This window comes from Dermochelys coriacea, chromosome 3, assembly GCF_009764565.3.
Source record: "Dermochelys coriacea isolate rDerCor1 chromosome 3, rDerCor1.pri.v4, whole genome shotgun sequence".
NCBI lineage: Eukaryota > Metazoa > Chordata > Testudines > Dermochelyidae > Dermochelys > Dermochelys coriacea.
The window spans coordinates 35752297-35772224 of NC_050070.1; the positions used below are offsets into that span (position 1 = coordinate 35752297).

Here is a 19928-nt window from a genome sequence, read left to right on the forward strand (position 1 = left end):
TTCTTCTGTCATATTAGTTCTATCTGAGCTCTTCATAGTTCAGCATAATGTTGCTTTCCAAAAAGCTAATTCCCAATTCTTGTCTGTAGCTTAAAGTCACAGCAACAATCCAATGTACAAAAAAATAATTATCCTGGGGCTGTTGATTAATCACAGTTAACTCATCCGATTAACTCAAAAAAGAGATCCACTTCCTGGACACTATGGTGCTAATAAGCGATGGTCACATAAACATCACCCTATACTGGAAACCTACTGACCGCTATTCCTACCTACATGCCTCCAGCTTTCATTCAGATCACACCACACGATCCATTGTCTACAGCCAAGCTCTATGATATAACCGTATTTGCTCCAACCCCTCAGACAAACACCTACAAGATCTCTATCATGCATTCTTACAACTGCAATACCCACCTGCTGAAGTGAAGAAACAGATTGACAGAGCCAGAAGAGTACCCAGAAGTCACCTACTACAGGACAGGCCCAACAAAGAAAATAACAGAACGTCACTAGCCATCACCTTCAGCTCCCAACTAAAACCTCTCCAACGCATCATCAAGGATCTACAATCTATCCTGAAGGACAACCCATCACTCTCACAGATCTTGGGAGACAGGCCAGTCCTTGCTTACAGACAGCCCCCCAACCTGAAGCAAATACTCACCAGCAGCCACACACCACACAACAGAACCCAGGAACCTATCCTTGCAACAAAGCCCGTTGCCAACTCTGTCCACATATCTATTCAGGGGACACCATCATAGGGCCTAATCACATCAGCCACACTATCAGTGGCTCGTTCACCTGCGCATCTACCAATGTGATATATGCCATCATGTGCCAGCAATGCCCCTCTGCCATGTACATTTGTCAAACTGGACAGTCTCTACGTAAAAGAAGAAATGGACACAAATCAGACGTCAAGAATTATAACATTCAAAAACCAGTAGGAGAACACTTCAATCTCTCTGGTCACTCGATTACAGACATAAGAGTAGCTATCCTTCAACAAAAAAACTTCAAAAACAGACTCCAACAAGAGACTGCTGAATTGGAATTAATTTGCAAAGTGGATACAATTAACTTAGGCTTGAATAGAGACTCGAAACGGATGGGTCATTACACAAAGTAAAACTATTTCCCCATGTTATTTTCCCCCTCACCCCCCTCTGTTCCTCAGATGTTCTTGTCAACTGCTGGAAATGGCCCACCTTGATTTTCACTACAAAAGGTTTTCTTCCTCCTTCCCCCCCGCCTCCCGCTCTCCTGCGGGTAATAGCTCATCTTAAGTGATCACTCTCCTTACAGTGTGTATGGTAACACCCATTGTTTCATGTTCTCTGTGTATATAAATCTCCCCATTGTATTTTCCACTGAATGCATCCGATGAAGTGAGCTGTAGCTCACGAAAGCTTATAAATTTGTTAGTCTCTAAGGTGCCACAAATACTCCTTTTTTTTTTCAAAAATTTTAATCATGATTAATCACAGTTTTAATCACACTGTTAAACAATAATAGAATACCAATTGAAATTTATCATAAATATTTTGGATGTTTTTCTACATTTTCAAATATATTGATTTCAATTACAACACAGAATATAAAGTGTACAGGGTTCACTTTATATTATTTTTATTACAAATATTTGCAATGTAAAAATGATAAACAAAATGATAAACAATCTAGCTCCTAGGTATAAATGGTCACTGCTCCTACGTGCTCACAATCTAAACAGACAATTGACAGTGCCATGGATAAAGGAAGCAATACAATTTTTGGTTCATTTGGGGGCGTTTTTAACCCTATTCCATAGCATGAAGACTCTTCTCATAAAATATCTAATTTCTCTAAATTTAAATAATGAAACTACTGAATTTTCCACTGGGATTTACATAAACAAGTAAAGCCAAGATGGGGAGGGCAGCAAAAATAGGGATTTAGTAACAATTTTCTTCAATTGAATTAGAATTAATTTTTTAAAAAAAAAAAAGATAACCCAGTTTTAAAATGTATCAATATGTTTTTAATATTTGTTTGCATTTTATCTACTTGATGTGTGGCAAAAGCCTAAAATTAAGACCATTTGAGTTGAAATATAAATTAAAGCAGATTTTCCATTCTCCATTATGTAATGAGTTATTTTTATCAAACTGTTAACATTAAAATATTTTACTACTTCTACAGTGTTGAATGTATAAAAGAAACTAAAATATATTGTAGCAAAAGTATAAAAAATATTAATTTTATTTTTTCACTTACTCTTGCTTTTTTCTTTCTGGGCCTTTTTGGAGACTCACCATATCTGCTATAAAAAAATATATATATATAGTTACCCTAATATGAGTATTTGTCAATTTTAAACTAAAAAAGAATACTATCCATGCCAATCCATTTCTTCCTATTTTAAATGAATGCACTACTTATGACAGCCCTAAAAACTGAACTCCTCTTTCCATTTATTGAATAGATACAACATGGGAAGTGTATAACACATTCTAAAAGACCATACAGTTAATGCTGGTTATTATCAATCTTGATAAAGACAACTTTCAGTTATTAGCAACATTTTCCCAAGAACCGATCACATCCCACTGACTTTAGTATTTAGCAACATTTTCCCAAGAACCGATCACATCCCACTGACTTTAGTATTAACAGAATTCATATATGAGCAACTCTCATGTCACTTATCGACAACTTTATTAGAACAGGTTCCACTTGTAATGAATCTGCTGGCTCCAAATGTGAGGTAGTACATGACTGTGTATCTCCCGGACCTACAGTGCACACACATTACTGAGGTACATGCTTTAGCCAACATTCATAACACACTGCACAGTTGTGCACTTTCGGCTTTGTGTCACAACTTCAAACATGTGGACTGTCTCACCAGTAAAGCTCAGGTTCTAGAGGCCCTATGTGAATCCCAGACTAAGCTAGTGTGAGTAGCTGAGAAGTGTGGTGACTTTTTAAAATTTGTTGTTTTGTGGATTCTAAAGTACAGTGATGACACTAGACAAATTGTGGCTTAAAACTGTGTGACATTTTACTGTGTGACACACCTGAAGCATTGACTAACTATACCAAAATTTCTTTTTTCATTTACCTGTGCCTGTCACATAAACAGTTGGCAGGGAGGGAGGATACAGTCTGACTTTTACTTCATTTACTTAACTTACCATCTTACTTCAGAAGCTACACAGAGAAAAATTGTAATGTTAAAGGAAACAATTTTGTATGTATGGCTTTTTCATGTTTCCTGTTTATTTTTAACATTGTATCAAACAAAAATACAATACAAAAATATGACTTTAGTATATCATTGTTCCCTACCAGTACATGTATACTGGTATGTACTATATACCTCCATTTGAAAATGGGGGGCCCTTTCACTTATTGGCAACTTTCAGATAATGGCAACTTTTTGCAGGGATCCAAGAACCTGTTTACAGCATAGTTTGTAACATACTGAAATGGGACAGCTTTATGTGTACCACTGAACACTCTTGGCTGGACTTTCAGACCTACTCGATCATGTGTTTGTGATCATGTCTTCCACTGAATACTAATGCAACAGAAGATGTCTTATTTAGACCCTGATCCTGCAAATAGATATGTCAGTGCTGACTCTTAGCCCCACACAGAACCCCTTTGGTTAATATTTTCTGACTTTACTAGGACTCAGTGCAGGAATGAGGGTCTGCACCAGTTCATCTGTTTCCAAAATCAAGGTCTCATTTGGTAAGTTATAGTGTCATGTGGTTTTTAGCATAGAACATAGTGAATTTTAATCTTCACTAGCAATCCTTAGTCCATGTCATCACAACTTGTAGTGTAGCTGATGACTATAAAGTCAGTCAAGCCACAGAATCATAAGCAGCAGTGAAAAATCCCACACAGCTGCCTGCTCATGGGCCATACCATGCCATAATTTTTTGAGCAGAAGTCCCCACAGAAACCAGTGAAGAAGAATTCTGCCCAAAAACTGATGGCTCAATATTCCTCAATATGCTTCAAACCCTGACTTGAGGGTGAAAGCATTCAATTTCCAAGGCTGAAATGGATTTCTGTTTGTGCATTTGGGATTATTGTGAAGTATACACGTGGCCACTAGGAACTACAATTAGAACTTTAACTCCCTTTACTTAGATCCCTCAAAAGACCTTGAAATGGTGACAACTTTTAGTCACTACCAGTCTGATCTAGATTGAACTGACTACCTACAGGTGAAAGGTTCTGTATCTCGGTGCAAATCCCCCTGAATCATCCAGTCCCTATCAATGCACAATAATAATGTGAATTCTCTCCATAGAGTCTTTTGAACTGGACAGCAGATTTAACAAGTTCCAAAAAAGACTGCTTTAAGTACATGAGAGACAAGGTGAGTGAGGTAAATATTTTATTGGACCAATTTCTGTTGGTGAGAGAGACAAGCTTTTGAGGTTACACATAGTTCTTCTTCAGGTACTTGAAGTACCTGAGGCAGACAGTTTTAACAATGCTCAGAAATATAAAATGTCAAAATTCATTAAAACCTAACGGCAATGAAAATTTTAAAAATATAGAGATTATCTACATACTATTTGCAAAAATACTTTTACAAAAATATTTTTAAATCAAAGTTTTTAACAAAACTACAAACTATTTAAATTACAATATAATCTACAGTTATTCAAATATAAAAAAATAAGGATGTTTCAGAGATCCAGTATTTATATTGCAGGTATTTGTGTTCATTGTATTAGTGCTTATATTTTCCACATAGTTCTTTGAAAGGCTTCAGGGAGACATTCATGGTGCCATAGCACCACAGGATATTACTGTGGCACCATAAATTGCTTCTGGAGATATATTAAGAGATACCAAAATGAAACAAATACATATAATTTTCACTGAGCACATCAGTCCATATGAATTTGAACAATTAACAGATGCACTATTTAGAGACTACATTATTTCCTAGGTTATTGAGAGAAATTGATTTGACTTTGCAAACAAAATTAGCAAAAACTATGCCTTACAAATGAAAGTGCTAGCAAGCAGTGAAAGAACTGATCACATCTAATTAAAAATAGAATCACAGAATCATAGGACTGGAAGGGACCTTGAGAGGTCATCTAGTCCAGCCCCCTGCACTCATGGCAGGAATAAGTATTATTTAGACCATTCCTAAAAGGTGTTTGTCTAACCTGCTCTTTAAAATCTCCAATGATGGAGAATACAACCAAGACAGATAACAAGCAACCTACAAAGACCAGGTTTGATTCCAGTAAATGTGAAGGCAATCACAACATTATGCAAAGATGAACAGCACATTTTGCAAAATGTACATGTACACCACTTTTGCAAAAGTGTATTTCTCTCTGCATAAATTGCAAAACTGCGCCCATCAAGACATCAATGTGGTAAAACCATGATATTTTGTAATTTGTGTTCATCACCATATCACAGCCACAGGTCTCTGTCTTCCAGTAAAAGTAAAAATCCTAATGGAAAATCTCAGCTGGAAATACAGTGCTCAGTAAGAGTAATTCTGAAAGTGTCATTCATCAACATTCTGTTCCCAGTCTGGAGAACATTTCAGAAGACCTGGTTGCCAAACAGCACAATATCAAGTGCATAATCCTGGATCTCCAATAGATGCATCCCTCTTGGACCAGATGTTTTTTCCAATGTGTTCCCTTTTATTTCTCTCCTCCCAAAATGCTGAGGAAGATCAGACAAGATAATACAGATGCCACTACTCATAGGCCTCGAATGGGCCTATCAATTTTGGTGGTTCTACCTGCTGGTCCAGGCAGCATAAACTCCAGTGCCTCTCCCCAACCTGCCAGAACTTTTATCCCAGGAACAGGATCAGATTCTACACCTCAATCCAAGGTGCCCAAGTCCGAGAACAAAGATGCCAGCTGGCTGAGCAACTTGGACTGTGATGGCTCTGAGAGAGGCCAGAAAATCTTCTGCTCTGTGCAATGCAAGAGGTTCTTCATCTAAGCAAAACAAAAAAGGATCTCATCCTCACCAGTCTTCCATTTTCTTTAATCTGGACTATCTCTTCACTTTAAAATAATCAGGTCTCTCCCACAGTTCAGCAAACATGCATTTAGAAGAGATTTCACAAGTCAAAAACCACTAATGCCCCCTTTGTTGAGATATAAAAAGGGTCACACCTTCATTACTCCTTGGAGTACCCTTGAGGCTATGATGTTCAGCCTGGGATAGTACTCTTGCAATCTATCCAAGTAAGACTCCTCAGACCCCACCTCCGTTGGGCCTGGGGATTGTTTTTTAATCAATTACAGTGGGAATTGTTGAAGAAAAAGAACAGTTACTTACCAAGTTAAATTGTGGGAGGTTGGGAAAGATTGCCTGCTTACCTAGATTTATGCTACCTGCGTAAGTAGTGTGCACATCAAATGCTTTCCAAAAAGGTCCAAGTTTATGCACCAAGGGTTCACACATCATAAACAGAATATCTATGCAAACAATTTGTTAAAGAGCCACAAATATTGTGATGACCCAGGGACCTGCTGGTGCCAACTGACAGAGGGCACAGTGGGGTGCATACAGTTTTACAGGGTCAAATATATGTATATTAGTTCACTAAAGTGTGGCATCTGAGGTCTCTACCAAAAGCTAGTAGCCCACTGGTCATAATTGTTGCAAGAAGTTTGTATAGGAAATAGTTCAAAAGATATGTAAAATGTAAAATATTAGGTTCCAAAATGGTTGAAGCAAAGCTTGTGACCTGAGGCAAGGTGAACCTCAGAGCTAACTTAATCACCATGTAGAACAAAAAGCATCCATGGAGACAGGCTATGTTTCCTATATGAGCCAGATGCAGACCAGAGAATTTACAGAAACAAAGGAACCCCAAGGTAAGTTTCTGAAAAGGGGATCGACTGGGGTAAGAGACAATAGCCTGTAACTGCATTTCAAAAAAGGGGACAAGATTTTATCTTTCACCTAGGAAGCAAACTGAAAGTGTGTGTTTGCTTCATGAAAGTGGGATCACAGCCCAGCCTGGCTGTAAAATTCTGCTAGGACTTTGGGTGAGCATTGTTCTGCAAGACATAAAGGTATCTAGTTAAATAAGTCTAGGGTCTAGAATGTATCTTATGATTGTATTTTATATGTAACCATTTGTTTCCAATACTTCTATTTGCTAATACCAGAATCTCTATCATTTGTTAAATAAACTTTTATTTGTTTTCATTATAACCGTATCTAAGTGCTGCCTGTTAAGAAGAGTGGTGCTCTAAGGTGGAACTGATAAGTTGGGGTATATTGATTCTTTGGGAGCAGCAAATCTGTAAATACTGTGAATGTCTAATGGATCAGGGGCTGGATATTCCAGGGAGATGCTTAGAGGTGGAGTGTGCCTACTGCTAACCTGCAAAGAGACATATGGGCATGCACAGACCTTTTGGGGTGTGCTTGTGTTGCCCATAGCCAGTGGAGTTGGGGAGCTGACCCCTGGCAGACACAGGTTTGTGGCGAGGTGCCTCACAGCTCTGGGTACCCCCAGGAAGGATCAAAGCTATCAGAAGAAACTGTTCTTTATTAAACAAAGAATAAAGAATAAGTCTTCTAAAAAAGTATCAATTCAGGAAATATATCTAGTCAATATACTGAATAAGTGTGTGGTAAGAACTCTACCACATGGAACTCAGCTATAGGTATCTGACAATACAGACTGCACAAGAGGCATTCCAGTAAAATAAGTTCACTGATCTTTAAGAATGGGCGTCTGAGCTAAGTCAAGGCAAATGGAAGTACATTCAACTATCCACTCTGACAAGTGTTGCTTGAAAATGAGTTTCCCGCAGCTTTAACCCAATATAAGTCAAAAGGAGACGAGGGGATTTGTAAAAATCCCTCAAATCATCAGTGTAGCAGCAAAGAGCTCATGTGACACCAATCTTATGATAAACAGCTTAGGTTGGGGAATGAACACTAGAAGATGGAAAAATTAGTTCATATAAAAATAAGACTCCCATTGACTTTAACAGGCTTTGTATGGGCTCTTATTACCTACTTTGTCCTTCAGAAAAAAAACAAAAAGGCCTATGAGGGCTTGAAGCTCGCTTCCCTATCTATCTAATGTAATTGTCCCAAATAAAGAATATGAAACGCAAGTGACAATCATTAATAGGCTCAGAGGGAGGATCTTCTCACTTGTTCAAGTCTAAATTAGATTCAAATCATGCACAGAAGCCAAACTGGTAGATAAATATGTAAGGCCTTTTAGAAAGTGCCTGACCTATGATTCACAGGGATAACTTCTATCGTTACAAGATCAATTGCAAGCAATTCTAGGTGAGTTTTGATGGATTAGTTTTCAACCCAGACATGTCAATGAAATCCAATACACATAAAGAAACAAGAAGCAATCTACCAGATACCACCCATCTAAACAAGTATATGCTTAAGAGAAGAGGCTTTACGGATAAGGAATTTCTTAGCTTCAAGAGAACTCACATTTGAGAATGAGTGGACAGAGCTATTAAAGTGATTACACATTCCTTTTGGAAAAGGCCAGAGGTCTGTGTTGGGCAGGTCTTCCCTGAGCATTATCACTTGTGAAATCTCACATAGTTTGAAAATCTTGTTGTGACCCCTTTTACTCAATGTATATTTAAAGAAACTGGGGGAGACTGCAAGGCATTATGGTTTACAGTGTTATGAATATGCTGATGTAATGGATACTTACAGCTGAGTTATATCAGCCCTGAACATAACTGTTTCCCTGTGTTCTCAGTATCTGGCTGAGATAAGAACCTTGGTGAAACTAGAGTCAGTTTAGATGAGATAAGGGGTTTTTTGGCAGAGAGAAGTGGAGTTGGCAGAGGTTACTGCAATACCTGCAAATGAGGGCCTCTGCCTACAAATTTTCGAAGTGGTTTGCAATCTCAGGATTTTAGTGGAGTAATTTCTGCTCCTGATAACAGTGGGTTACTAGAAACTGGTTATTTCTTCTTTAGTTGGACAAAGGATTGCATCACATCACAGATGCAATCCTTGCTACAATTATCTATGATCTCTATGCTAACCTCCTACTTACTACTCTTCAAAATCACTCAGCAGCCTTAGTAGAGGAGTATATTCCGGCCCCCGTTCTGATAGCCATGGTCTCTCTGTGCTCCATATTCTGTGCTGTTTGCCAATTCAATTTCAGGTGCAATTCAAAACACTGACAATTTTCTATAAAGACTTCTTACAGTTCAATTAAAGATGAGCTGGATTCACAGATTGAGACTACGATAACTCAAATACAATATTTATATAAACAGGTGGGAGGATTCAGAGATTGTCACCAGAATTTCCAGAACAGCAGATGCCAGATCATCTATCATTTACATTTCAACTATAACCGCTTATGAATGATGAGATGATCAAAGTTTTTTTTTACTGTGTTTATCACCCGGGATCAGAGCACTGGCAATAAAGTTAGATAAAAAGTAAATTGGGCCTTCTAAGTTACCAAGCAAATGATTAGTAGTATTGGAACTGCCCATCACCGTAGAGAAATGTTGATATAGTGGTGTCTACCATGTCTTTAATTAGCTGAACCCACCACTTAACTGATTTCACTACAGTTGGAAAAAGATGAATAGTCTTGATCAAGCAATTTCTCCTGGAAGAAGAAAAACTATGTGGGCATAAACTAAGGAAGTGTGCACATACTGTATGCAGGCCAAATCTATTAGGATTAATGCTGTTATGAGCTCTAACATTCTAATACAACACAGTTATTTGAAAGAAATCTGAATGCTGGATAAGCAACTTCCCAGAAACAGGAGGAAGGCTGCTGACTTAATGGAGTCTCCAACAATTCCCAAAAAAGCAAGAGCAATAGACTGAAACGGAAGCTGAAACTTCTCTTGTATATCCAATTTAAGGTCTGAAAGATATAAGTTGACAAACTCAAAATGCAGAAGTCCACCACGTAATTTATATTTCAGTGACCAATCAACCAAATATCTTTTTATAGATTGTGACCGTCGCTACAAAGATAATCTACCACATCTGACCAGCGTGGAAACCCTCCTGGGTGAGTGCTCCCCAAGATGAATTCTGCAATGTGGAGAATCTTGAGTTGTCTATCTCCACCAAGGCTGATTTTCACCATTAGGGTTTTTGGGGAAGCTAGTGTTTAGAGCTGTAATTTTGCATTATACTGTATAAAATTTATTAGGCCCTTGTATATTTCCAAATTATAAAACTGCCAAAAGATACGTGTAAATCAACATCAATTCTAATCCTACTGGGTCTAGGTTTTACCATTCATGACATTAGTTCAAAAACTAATAAAAGAAAGCTTGATAAGAAAAACCCACTAAAAATATCAATTTTCTAATATCAAACTGATACGAAGCACTTTATATACAATAGGCAATTTACGGAAAAAAGTGAGATTCCATGCATTCGGCTGATTGGTCATTGCAAATTAATGCCTGTAGTATTTTTGTGAAATATAAAAATAAAAATGAAGTTGGAAGGACAACAAAAACAAAAAAGCAGAAGCCATATGAAATAAGCTGAACAGTCTGAACCATCCATCCAGTTCCACTCTACGAGAGAAAATGATGGATATTTTTCTTCTCTTGATAATAATGACCATTAAAAAACTTGACAGAAAAATAGCTTTAGCAAAGATTACTAGAAAACCCACAAATATTGCCTGATACTTCAACCGTATTTTCAGTATAGCAATCAGTTCAGAGCAGTCAACACACATCCCATAGAGACACTTTACAGAAACTGCTTAACTCAGCAATTCCTGATAGACACAAAAACTAGTCACTGTTCAGCAATACCTTTGTCGGTGCCCTTTAACTGACATTTTCTACAGTCTAGAAAGCAGTTCATAGAAATTCCAAGAAAGAAACCAATTTAATAATTAAATTCAATAAAATTATACTTTTAGCTTTTATTTTAAAAAAAGTAAAAGCTCCAGCAATTTAACCCTGGAAAAGTAATTGAAAATACATCTTAGATATGAATGATAACTATGTTTAAATAATAAGAAAATGCAATGAGAGAGAGAGAGAGAGAGAGAGAGAGAGTGTGTGTGTGTGTGAGAGAGAGAGAATGTGTGTGTGTGTGAGAGAGAGAGAATGTGTGTGTGTGTGTGTGTGTGTGTGTGTGTGTGTGTGTGTGTGTGTGTGTGTGCGCGCGCGCGCACTATGAAAGAGTATTTTAAAAGCATCACATACTATAACTCTTTGGCAAACATTTGTTGCAGAAATACATGCCAATATATGCCGGTATAGAAATGGCAGATATTTTAATGGTGAAGCCGTATAAGGCTGGTTATGCAGAAACACCTCTCAGTTTCCCAAAGACGACACATGCCCTGCCTTTACTATTATATGTTAGATAATCTACAAACTAGCAATGATAGCAGTCACTAAGAACATTAGCAAGGTTAGGTCACCATTTGCCTTCAATATTTAAAAAACAAAAAAATACAAAAAAAAACAAGGACTGAAACACTTCAGTGAAATGAATCCAAGTATCAGAGGGGTAGCCGTGTTAGTCTGTATCCACAAAAACAACGAGGCCTCCGGTGGCACCTTAAAGACTAACAGATTTATTTGAGCATAAGCTTTCATGGGTAAAAACCCACTTCTTCCATGCATCTGAAGAAGTGGGTTTTTTTACCCACGAAAACTTATGCCCAAATAAATCTGTTAATCTTTAAGGTGCCACCGGACTCCTCATTGTTTCAGTTAAATGAATGTATTGATACAGTCAAACTAAGAAATATGAGACAATGCATTGAATCCAGAAAATCCAAAAATCTATCTGTCAGAAATTATAACTATGGACTTTAATCCCACTGAGTACTCTAACTCTGAACTAGTCAAAATCTGAAGTCCTATGGGACAACTCGTATGCTTAAAATTAAGCACGTGCTTAAGTTCTTTGCTGGTTCACTGTCAAAGTCCTCAGCATCTTGCATGATCAAGCCCTCCAAATTAAGATTACATTACAAAAGAGGTTTCAGAGTGGTAGCCATGTTAGTCTGTATCAGCAAAAAGAACAAAGAGTATTTGTGACACCTTAGAGACTAACACATTTATTTGGGCATATACTTTTGTGAGCTAAAACACACTTCATCGGATGCATGCAGTGGAAAACACGGTAGGAAGATATATAGAACATGAAAAAATGGGTGTTGAAAGAAAGAGCTTACCGCTGAACTTCTGGTGAAACTCCGGAAGAACGCCAGTATGGCAAAGATTTAAACTTTTCTTTGCCCACTGCAACATAATAATGATCATCTTCTAAGCCATCTGAGTCATGTACAGCTTGACCATCCAATGTGTACAGCCTTTAAGCAAAAGAAATAGAAATAAAGATTAGGAAGTAACAATGAATAGAGTATAATGCAATACTCAGACTTGCAGTGCAAGTTTCAAGGTTTTTTCAATGCTCCACACAGCTGTGATTCAGGAGAACAGAGGAATTATACATGTTAGGGGGCTTATTCCTTCACCCACTTACTTCCCTGGTCCTTCTCGCATGAACAGAGAGCAACAATACCGGAAGTCCAAAGGTGCAAACAATTCGATGTTTATTGGGGTGAACTTCCAGCAAGCATGATTCCAGTTTTCTTCCTTAGTGTCCCCCTTCCCAGCTCTGACACCACAGAGGCTTACTTGTGTCCCTGTTCCCATTTCCCCCTTTAGCTAAACATGATTCCAATTTCCTCACCCCCATTCCCTATTCCCATTTCCACCACACACACACACACACACACACACACACACACACACACACACACACACACACACACACACACACACACACACACACACACACACACACACACACACACTTCCTGATTGACTATATACTACATAGCAAAACTTGAGTTCTGCTTAGCTATAACCTTAACCAATCATTTTCCTGAAATTTAACTAACCAATCCTAACATATTGTAACATGATTATATCCCACCAGCTTAATTAGTTTACACCCAGCAAAATTAATTATACAGCACACAGAAACAATCACAGAACCAGACAGAAATTATACAGACAAACAATAGCAAAGTGGGAACTATAATGACAAAACAATACAGAAGTGAGGATTTCACATCCCAGCTATTGATAAGTGAGTTCTTGCCAGACAGAATGTTATCAAACTAAGTTTCCCTTTACATTTTCTAGGCACTTCCCTTTCTCTGGAGGCGATAGGCATTATCAGGACAGGACTGTATTCCTAACAGCCCAATAGCACCTTCTTTCAATGTGACTAGTTTGGAATGTGAGGATGTGACCAGTCGCTTCCCAGCTTATGGCTGCCTCTGTTGCTTAGCCAAAGGCCTTAGCCTGACCTTACACCGGCAGACAGTGATTTTGATTCTCTCTTTTATACCTCTATAACTAGCCAAGTGATAAGAATACAGGCCTGAATATCTATATCCTAACAATACACATAAATTAAGTTACTATTTTAATACGGGAGGACAATTCAACATTTTATTGCAAAGCCTTAGAAAGCAAATTAAATATTTATTAAATAATAATGAGATATTTTATATATTTGTGAGCACAATAGATAGTGCTGGACGATGTTCAAAAGATATAGACACTTATAGTAGCAGCAGCTGGTGACACGTTTTGGACCTTCAGCAACCTTGTGGGATCGCTGTGACATTAAGCTTCCTATTAAGTTGCAAATCAGCACTGCAGTGAAACATGGGAACTGAGGAAGGCTGAAGAACACTGGATTGACATTTTCAGTTCTTGTCAGCTGCTTCACATCAAGTAACAGAACAAGATCAGAAATTAGGATATTTGAAGCCAAACCCAGCAACCACCTCCATCAGCACTGGTTCAGTTTCAGCAGCTTTCTTGGTATGAACATATCATTAGAATGGAAGACTATTGTATTCCAAAGTGCATATACCAAGGAATGCTGCTACACTGCTGGCGATCACCAGTGCACCAGAAGTTTCTATGGAATGACGAGACTGCCAGTAATGGACATAATCTGAATTTTTGTCAATTCAGTCAATTCAGGTTAGGGATGCGGCGAGAGATCAATCCAAGTGACACTCGATATGCAAGAAGGCCATGTCCCTTTGGGCTTTTCCCTGATGATGGTGATGATGATGCAATAGAAAAGGAAACAGCTACAATTATAGTGCAAAAGCTATAGTTAAGGTTACAATTGGTTTCTATTAAATGCAGACACAATGGAGAAGATACTCGGCTGGTGTAAATGGGTGTAGCTAAGTGGAGCCATGCCCAATTTCACTAGCTGAGAAGCTGGTAAAATTTTCTAAAAATTTCATGTTTTGGCTGAACATATCCATGCTTTGTCTCCGAATGATGGGTTTTCCTATAAAAACCGAGGAAAATCCATTTAGTCACTTTGGAGTTATAATAAAATGGGAAAAATGACTCTCATTCTGACCAAGATTTTTTTTCATGCACATACAGTAACTCAAAAACTGCTGAACCTTAAGGGCTATGAGTTACTTCCCCAAAGGTGCTGCATACCTCTTGCAAGGAACTGAGCCAATGGGAGTTGAGGGACTGGAAATTATTGAAGATTTGGCACTCTAGTTTTAAAGGGAGAGGCCCACGTTCCATTGCAAAAAAGTGCATAAATTTGTTCACTTACATTTTTGCATACAATTACTGCAACATGTGCAAATCAAGATTTCCAAACGCAGATAGGTAGATGCCAAAATCTAAGTGCCACAAACCAGCACATGTTTTTGTGCATAGACCTCAGACTTCAAAATTCTGGTGCAGAAAACTCAAACTTAGCATGGAATTAGTCCTCTGTGCATAGTGCATTTGCTAACAGAAAAAAAGTTTTTAATTTGTGGTTATGAATATTTGAAATACTGTAGTGAGTATGGATAGCAGGCAATTTAACCAAATCTGAATATGCACACTTCCTGACATATGAACAGAAGTGTAAATAAGGTAGTGGAGAAAATAGAACAGTTATAGATTTTCAGCTGTTTATATCTTTCACAAAATTTCCCTTTTTGGCTTGGAGTAGGTTGGCCTGCTCTTTTATGGGTCAAGAAGCATGGAGCTAGCTAGGCCTGTTCCATCAGCCCACCTCTGCAATAGTCAACCGCATCTTAGTCAGAAGGGGCAGAACTAATTGGGGTCAGATGACAGCCTGAAACATCTAAGCCTCATGAAAGGGCTGACAAGACTATTTGCAGAAGGAATCACACCTGGGCTTCTGTGGAAGGCCCTGAAGCAGCGTCTGGAAGAAGGGATGCGAAGAGAGTCCAGACAGCAGGCTGAAGAGGAGCCCAAGGAAGGTCTAAGAACCTAACAACAAGAATTCTTGCTAAAAGCTGAGGATATATCATCTAGAAGCAACAGAGTAGGGAAAAGACTTGGGTCTACTGGTTGATCACAGTATGATTGTGAGCCGTCAATGTGATGTGGCTGTGGAAAAAAAAAAGGCTAATGCAATCCTAGGATGCATCAGACAAGGTATTTCCAATAGAGATAGGGAAGTGTTATTACCACTATAAAAAGCACTGGTGAGACCTCATCTGGAAAAGTGTGTGCAATTCTGGAATCCAATGTTTAAGAAAGATGAATTCAAACTGGATCCAGTGCAAAGAAGGGCTACTACGATTATCAGAGAAATGGAGAACCTACCTTACAAGACTCAAGGAGCTTGGCTTGTTTGGCCTAATCAAAATGAAAGATGAGGGGAAATGTGATTGCTTTCTATAAATACATCAGAGGGACAAACACCAGTGAGAGAGAGGAGTTTTTAAGTTAAGGGGTAATGTTGGCACAAGGACAAATGGATATAAACTGGCCATCAATAAGTTTAGCCTTGAAATTAGACAAATGTTTCTAACCATCAGAGAAATGAAGTTCTGGAACAGCCCTCTAAGGGGAGTAATGGGGACAAAAAGCCTCACTTGTTTTAAGACTGAGTTTGATAGGTTTATGAGGGGATGGTATGATGAGACTGCCTATAATGGCGTATGCAACTTCTATTAGCAAATATCTCCATCAGTCAGAGATAAGAAATGAGATGGATACTTACCACAGAGAATTATTTTCCAGGTGTCTGGCTAATGGTTCTCACCCACATGCTCAGAGTCTAGCTAATCACCATATTTGGAATAGGGAAGGAGTTTTCCCCCAGGTCAGATTTGCAGAGATCCTGGGGGGGTTTCCTCATCCTCTGCAGCATGGAGCATGGGGTCACTTGCTGGTTTGAACCAGAGCGAATGATGGATTATCGGTAGCTTGAAATCTCTAAACCAAGATTTGAGGACTTCAGAAACTCAACCAGAAGTCATAAGCCTATTACAGGAGAGTGTGGGTAAGGTGCTGTAGCCTGCAACGACTATGATTTATGATGATCCCTTCTGGCCTTAAAGTCTGTGAGTCTAATCTTTTGTTTATGTGAACTTTTTTTTGGATTTTTGTTACCCCTGAGGGGGTCAGGACTAGACATGACTTAGCCAGAGAGGTAGGTGTGCATAGAAACAGGCTGCTACAAAGCCAAAAGATCAACAGAGAGCACTAGGGGCAAAGACTCTGCAATACCAAGCTCTGACACCAGGAGATACTGAATGAAACTGCTTACAGTGCCAAAACTTTACACGCTTAACCTAAGGGGACATTTTTCTGGAAAATTTGAGAAAGAATGGTTGAGCCATTTTTGAATTACCATATGTGAGGAGGATACAATATACTTTCTGGTGTAATCACTAAAATGGTTTCACAGTTTAAAGCTGTTTCCTAAGTGGGTGCTTTGAACAGTATGGATTGTCTCTAAACTACTAAGTTGAGGAGGGGACAGAAGTCTGCCTATGGTGTGCGCATTTTATTTAAATTCTAAGGAGAGGATCTGTGAGCAGAAAAGAAAATAAACTTCCCATTAATCTGAAAAGCATACAAGAGCTTTGAACACAAAAAAATCTAAATTAGGCATATATGTTGAACCCCTTCCTTTTGCTCTCATTCGTCTGTCTATATACTGCAAGCCCCTCAGGGCATGATTTGTCTTCTTTTCTGCCTTCTTTCCTGCCTTCTTTTCTGTTTTGAAATAGCGCACTCTGATCACTATGAAAAATAAATAGTCACTAATAAAACAACAACCTTAGCCAAACAGGAAGTCAGCTGAAGTTACGCCAGTTATAAATTTGACGCACTATTTCACAATTAAAGCATCGGTTAATCTCATCTTCACCATTATGTTAACACTAGTCCATTTTATCTTCCTGAGCCCAACTCTTCCATAATGGCTGTTCCTTTTCAAGAGTAGAAAAGGTGTCTTATGTTACTCTTGTGATCTTCTACATTAATGTCTGTACTAAATACAAAAACACCAGGTTTTTAAAGCAAAGATACATACAATGGTGTCCTGATGAACCAAAATAACAGCTATGAACATTTATTAAATGTAGATATATAAAAAGGTACTGAACTAAATGCAATAGGAAACACAAATTCTCAGAAACCTGGAAAAGTCCTGCCCTTGATATTCCGTTCTCTTTCATACATAACCAATCAAAATATTAGATTGTCATTAATAACTGGTGTAGCATATGAATACAAAAAGAACCCTAAATTGCCAGACTCAGGACTTTTGTATTAAATTACCAGTTGTAATCTTACCTATGAATACCACCGGAGCGAAGAAAGATTTTTTCATTTATTAGTGCAAGGACGCAATTCCAGCTTTTCAGAGTAAACCTGGGTATGATAAATTTTATAGGTGGTTTAAGCATATCTCCATTTGTGAAAACACTGCCAAAAGACAAAAAAATCCATATTTCTTCAGTAGTGAAAGACATAGACAAAAGAAAAACTAAAAATATCAGTTGACAACATTATGTTATTTGGATCGTTAGTAGTGTAGCCATGAAGGTTTCAACAATACATTTTAAATCTTGGTCCATTTCATAAAACATGAAAACTTATCCATAAAAAGACAGAGTTGTATCCTTTAATATGTTTCTGTCTGACATAACGGGAGAGTCAGTGAAATATGTCCACTTGGAGAAGCCAAGAAGAATATAGCCCTTGAAAATTCAATTACTTTCTCTCCATATTGTCCAAAGATGTCCTCACAATTCCCAGAGGAAATAATGTACAATCCTTTAAAAGAAGTAATAGAATCAATTGATTTCTTCACTGGTGCCCATATTAGAAAGCTGTTCCTACTCAACCTTTAAGAGTGGCTGGAATCATTTTTTGGCTGACCCCTCACTTCTTAAAAGGAGTCACAGTAAAGAATACAGCAGTGTTGGTCTCTTTAAAAATAATGTTGCTATTTGGGCCATCAGCCTTATAGATCCCCTCCACAAAAGCAGCCTCACCCTCTGCTGGGAAGGTGGCATTTTATATCAGCAGCAGGGGGCAGGGCCAAGAGTAAGCACTGGCTGACTGCAGAGAATGTTCAGCCTCTTGGTGCTGCTTCCAGTAACTCCAGTGGCCCTAGAACATTTTGCTGTAGAGGGGAAGGAATCATAGAATCATAGAATATCAGGGTTGGAAGGGACCCCAGAAGGTCATCTAGTCCAACCCCCTGCTCAAAGCAGGACCAAGTCCCAGTTAAATCATCCCAGCCAGGGCTTTGTCAAGCCTGACCTTAAAAACCTCTAAGGAAGGAGATTCTACCACCTCCCTAGGTAACGCATTCCAGTGTTTCACCACTTCACAAGGAGCACTTGTGCTTCTTCACATGCAGAAAAGCAGCATCTCTACCCCCGCAAAATGGACAGAAACTCTGAGGAATGAGAGAGGATGTGCTCCTTTGATGGAGGAGGAGGGGGCAGTCAAGGTAACCACTATACAGTGTGACATGAGCTCTCTCCTGTTCCCCCTGCATAGCCACATAGTTGTACATTGATATTTCTCCTTACCGCCACACACTCCATCCAGACTTTTTTTGAGGCAGAGGTGTTCTTTTATCTCAGAAGAACAAGCAGCTTCTGCTATCCCACCCCCACACACTTGTGCTGATTACATAGGGAGCAATTTCAAGGAGATAATAGGATTTCTCTCCCTAGAAAGGGTGAGGGATCCTGCAGGCCAAAGTAGATTGAAACAGGAGGAGAAGCTTTGACCTTCTCACCAAGGAGGACCAGCTGTGGGGGAGCGCAGCTTGGCTAACCCAGGGAGTGGAGAGAAAGCACCTCTCTTCTTCAAACCAGCTAAATTAAAAAGACTAAAACTAGTCTATTAGTTCTATCTGACCGTCTTGTCTCTATAAAGCACAGATGGTGATTTGAACAATGTTTGAATATGTTTTATTTCCTTATTACTCTTCATGATGCCACTAACATTCTAATGAGATTTTATCCCATTAACAAAAATGATTAGTGCAACAATCCAAAACGGACTACACTTTTTGTGGACCTGCCTACACTGAAGCACCTAACTGTGCTACATATCTGGTTCTGCTTAGCATAGTATGGCACATCCAAAATGCCAAAACTGCATGAGGCTGAACCATGCTTTACAACCATGTGGTGTACACAAGAATTGGCATCAGGTGACTGCAGCCTACACAAAAGCCCTAAAGCAGGGCTGTCAAACTCCTCCTGTGTAGAGGGCTGAGTTACATTCATAGTATAGTTGGTGGACTGGAATATATACTTGGGCTGTTTACTATGTAAAAGCAGATTTACGCAAGAGCAGATCTCCCACAATGTAAGTGGGAGGTTTGCACAGAGATCACAGATAGTATTTGGCCTGTATGTAGCAACTGAATGTTCAGGGTCATATGCTGCGACTCTCACTCACAGTAATACCGACTCCATAAATGTTAGTCCTATTAAAACCATATTTCCCTTCCCCTATTTCTCTTCCCTTGTTTTGTTCCCTTTCAACTCTTGTCTACACTACCACTTACTTCAGTATAATTTACATCACTCAGGAGTGTGAATAATCCACACC

The 19928-nt window shown here is 38.7% G+C and overlaps 1 protein-coding gene across 3 annotated transcripts in view; it reads right to left on the minus strand.

Annotated features, from left to right (window-relative positions):
- The window catches only part of DCDC2C (doublecortin domain containing 2C), a 107290-nt gene that overhangs the window by 66155 nt on the left and 21207 nt on the right, over nucleotides 1-19928 (minus strand). Inside the window, exons 4-6 of one of the 3 annotated variants that reach the window (XM_038396333.2) lie at nucleotides 17643-17774; nucleotides 12206-12343; nucleotides 2263-2305 (exon numbers count right to left, since the gene is read on the minus strand). In XM_038396333.2, coding sequence (XP_038252261.1) covers nucleotides 2263-2305; nucleotides 12206-12343; nucleotides 17643-17774 — 313 coding nt within the window. Of the gene's footprint in view, nucleotides 1-2262; nucleotides 2309-12205; nucleotides 12344-17642; nucleotides 17775-19928 lie in introns of all 3 variants that reach the window. The other 2 variants (XM_038396334.2, XM_038396332.2) reach the window with 2 other exon arrangements.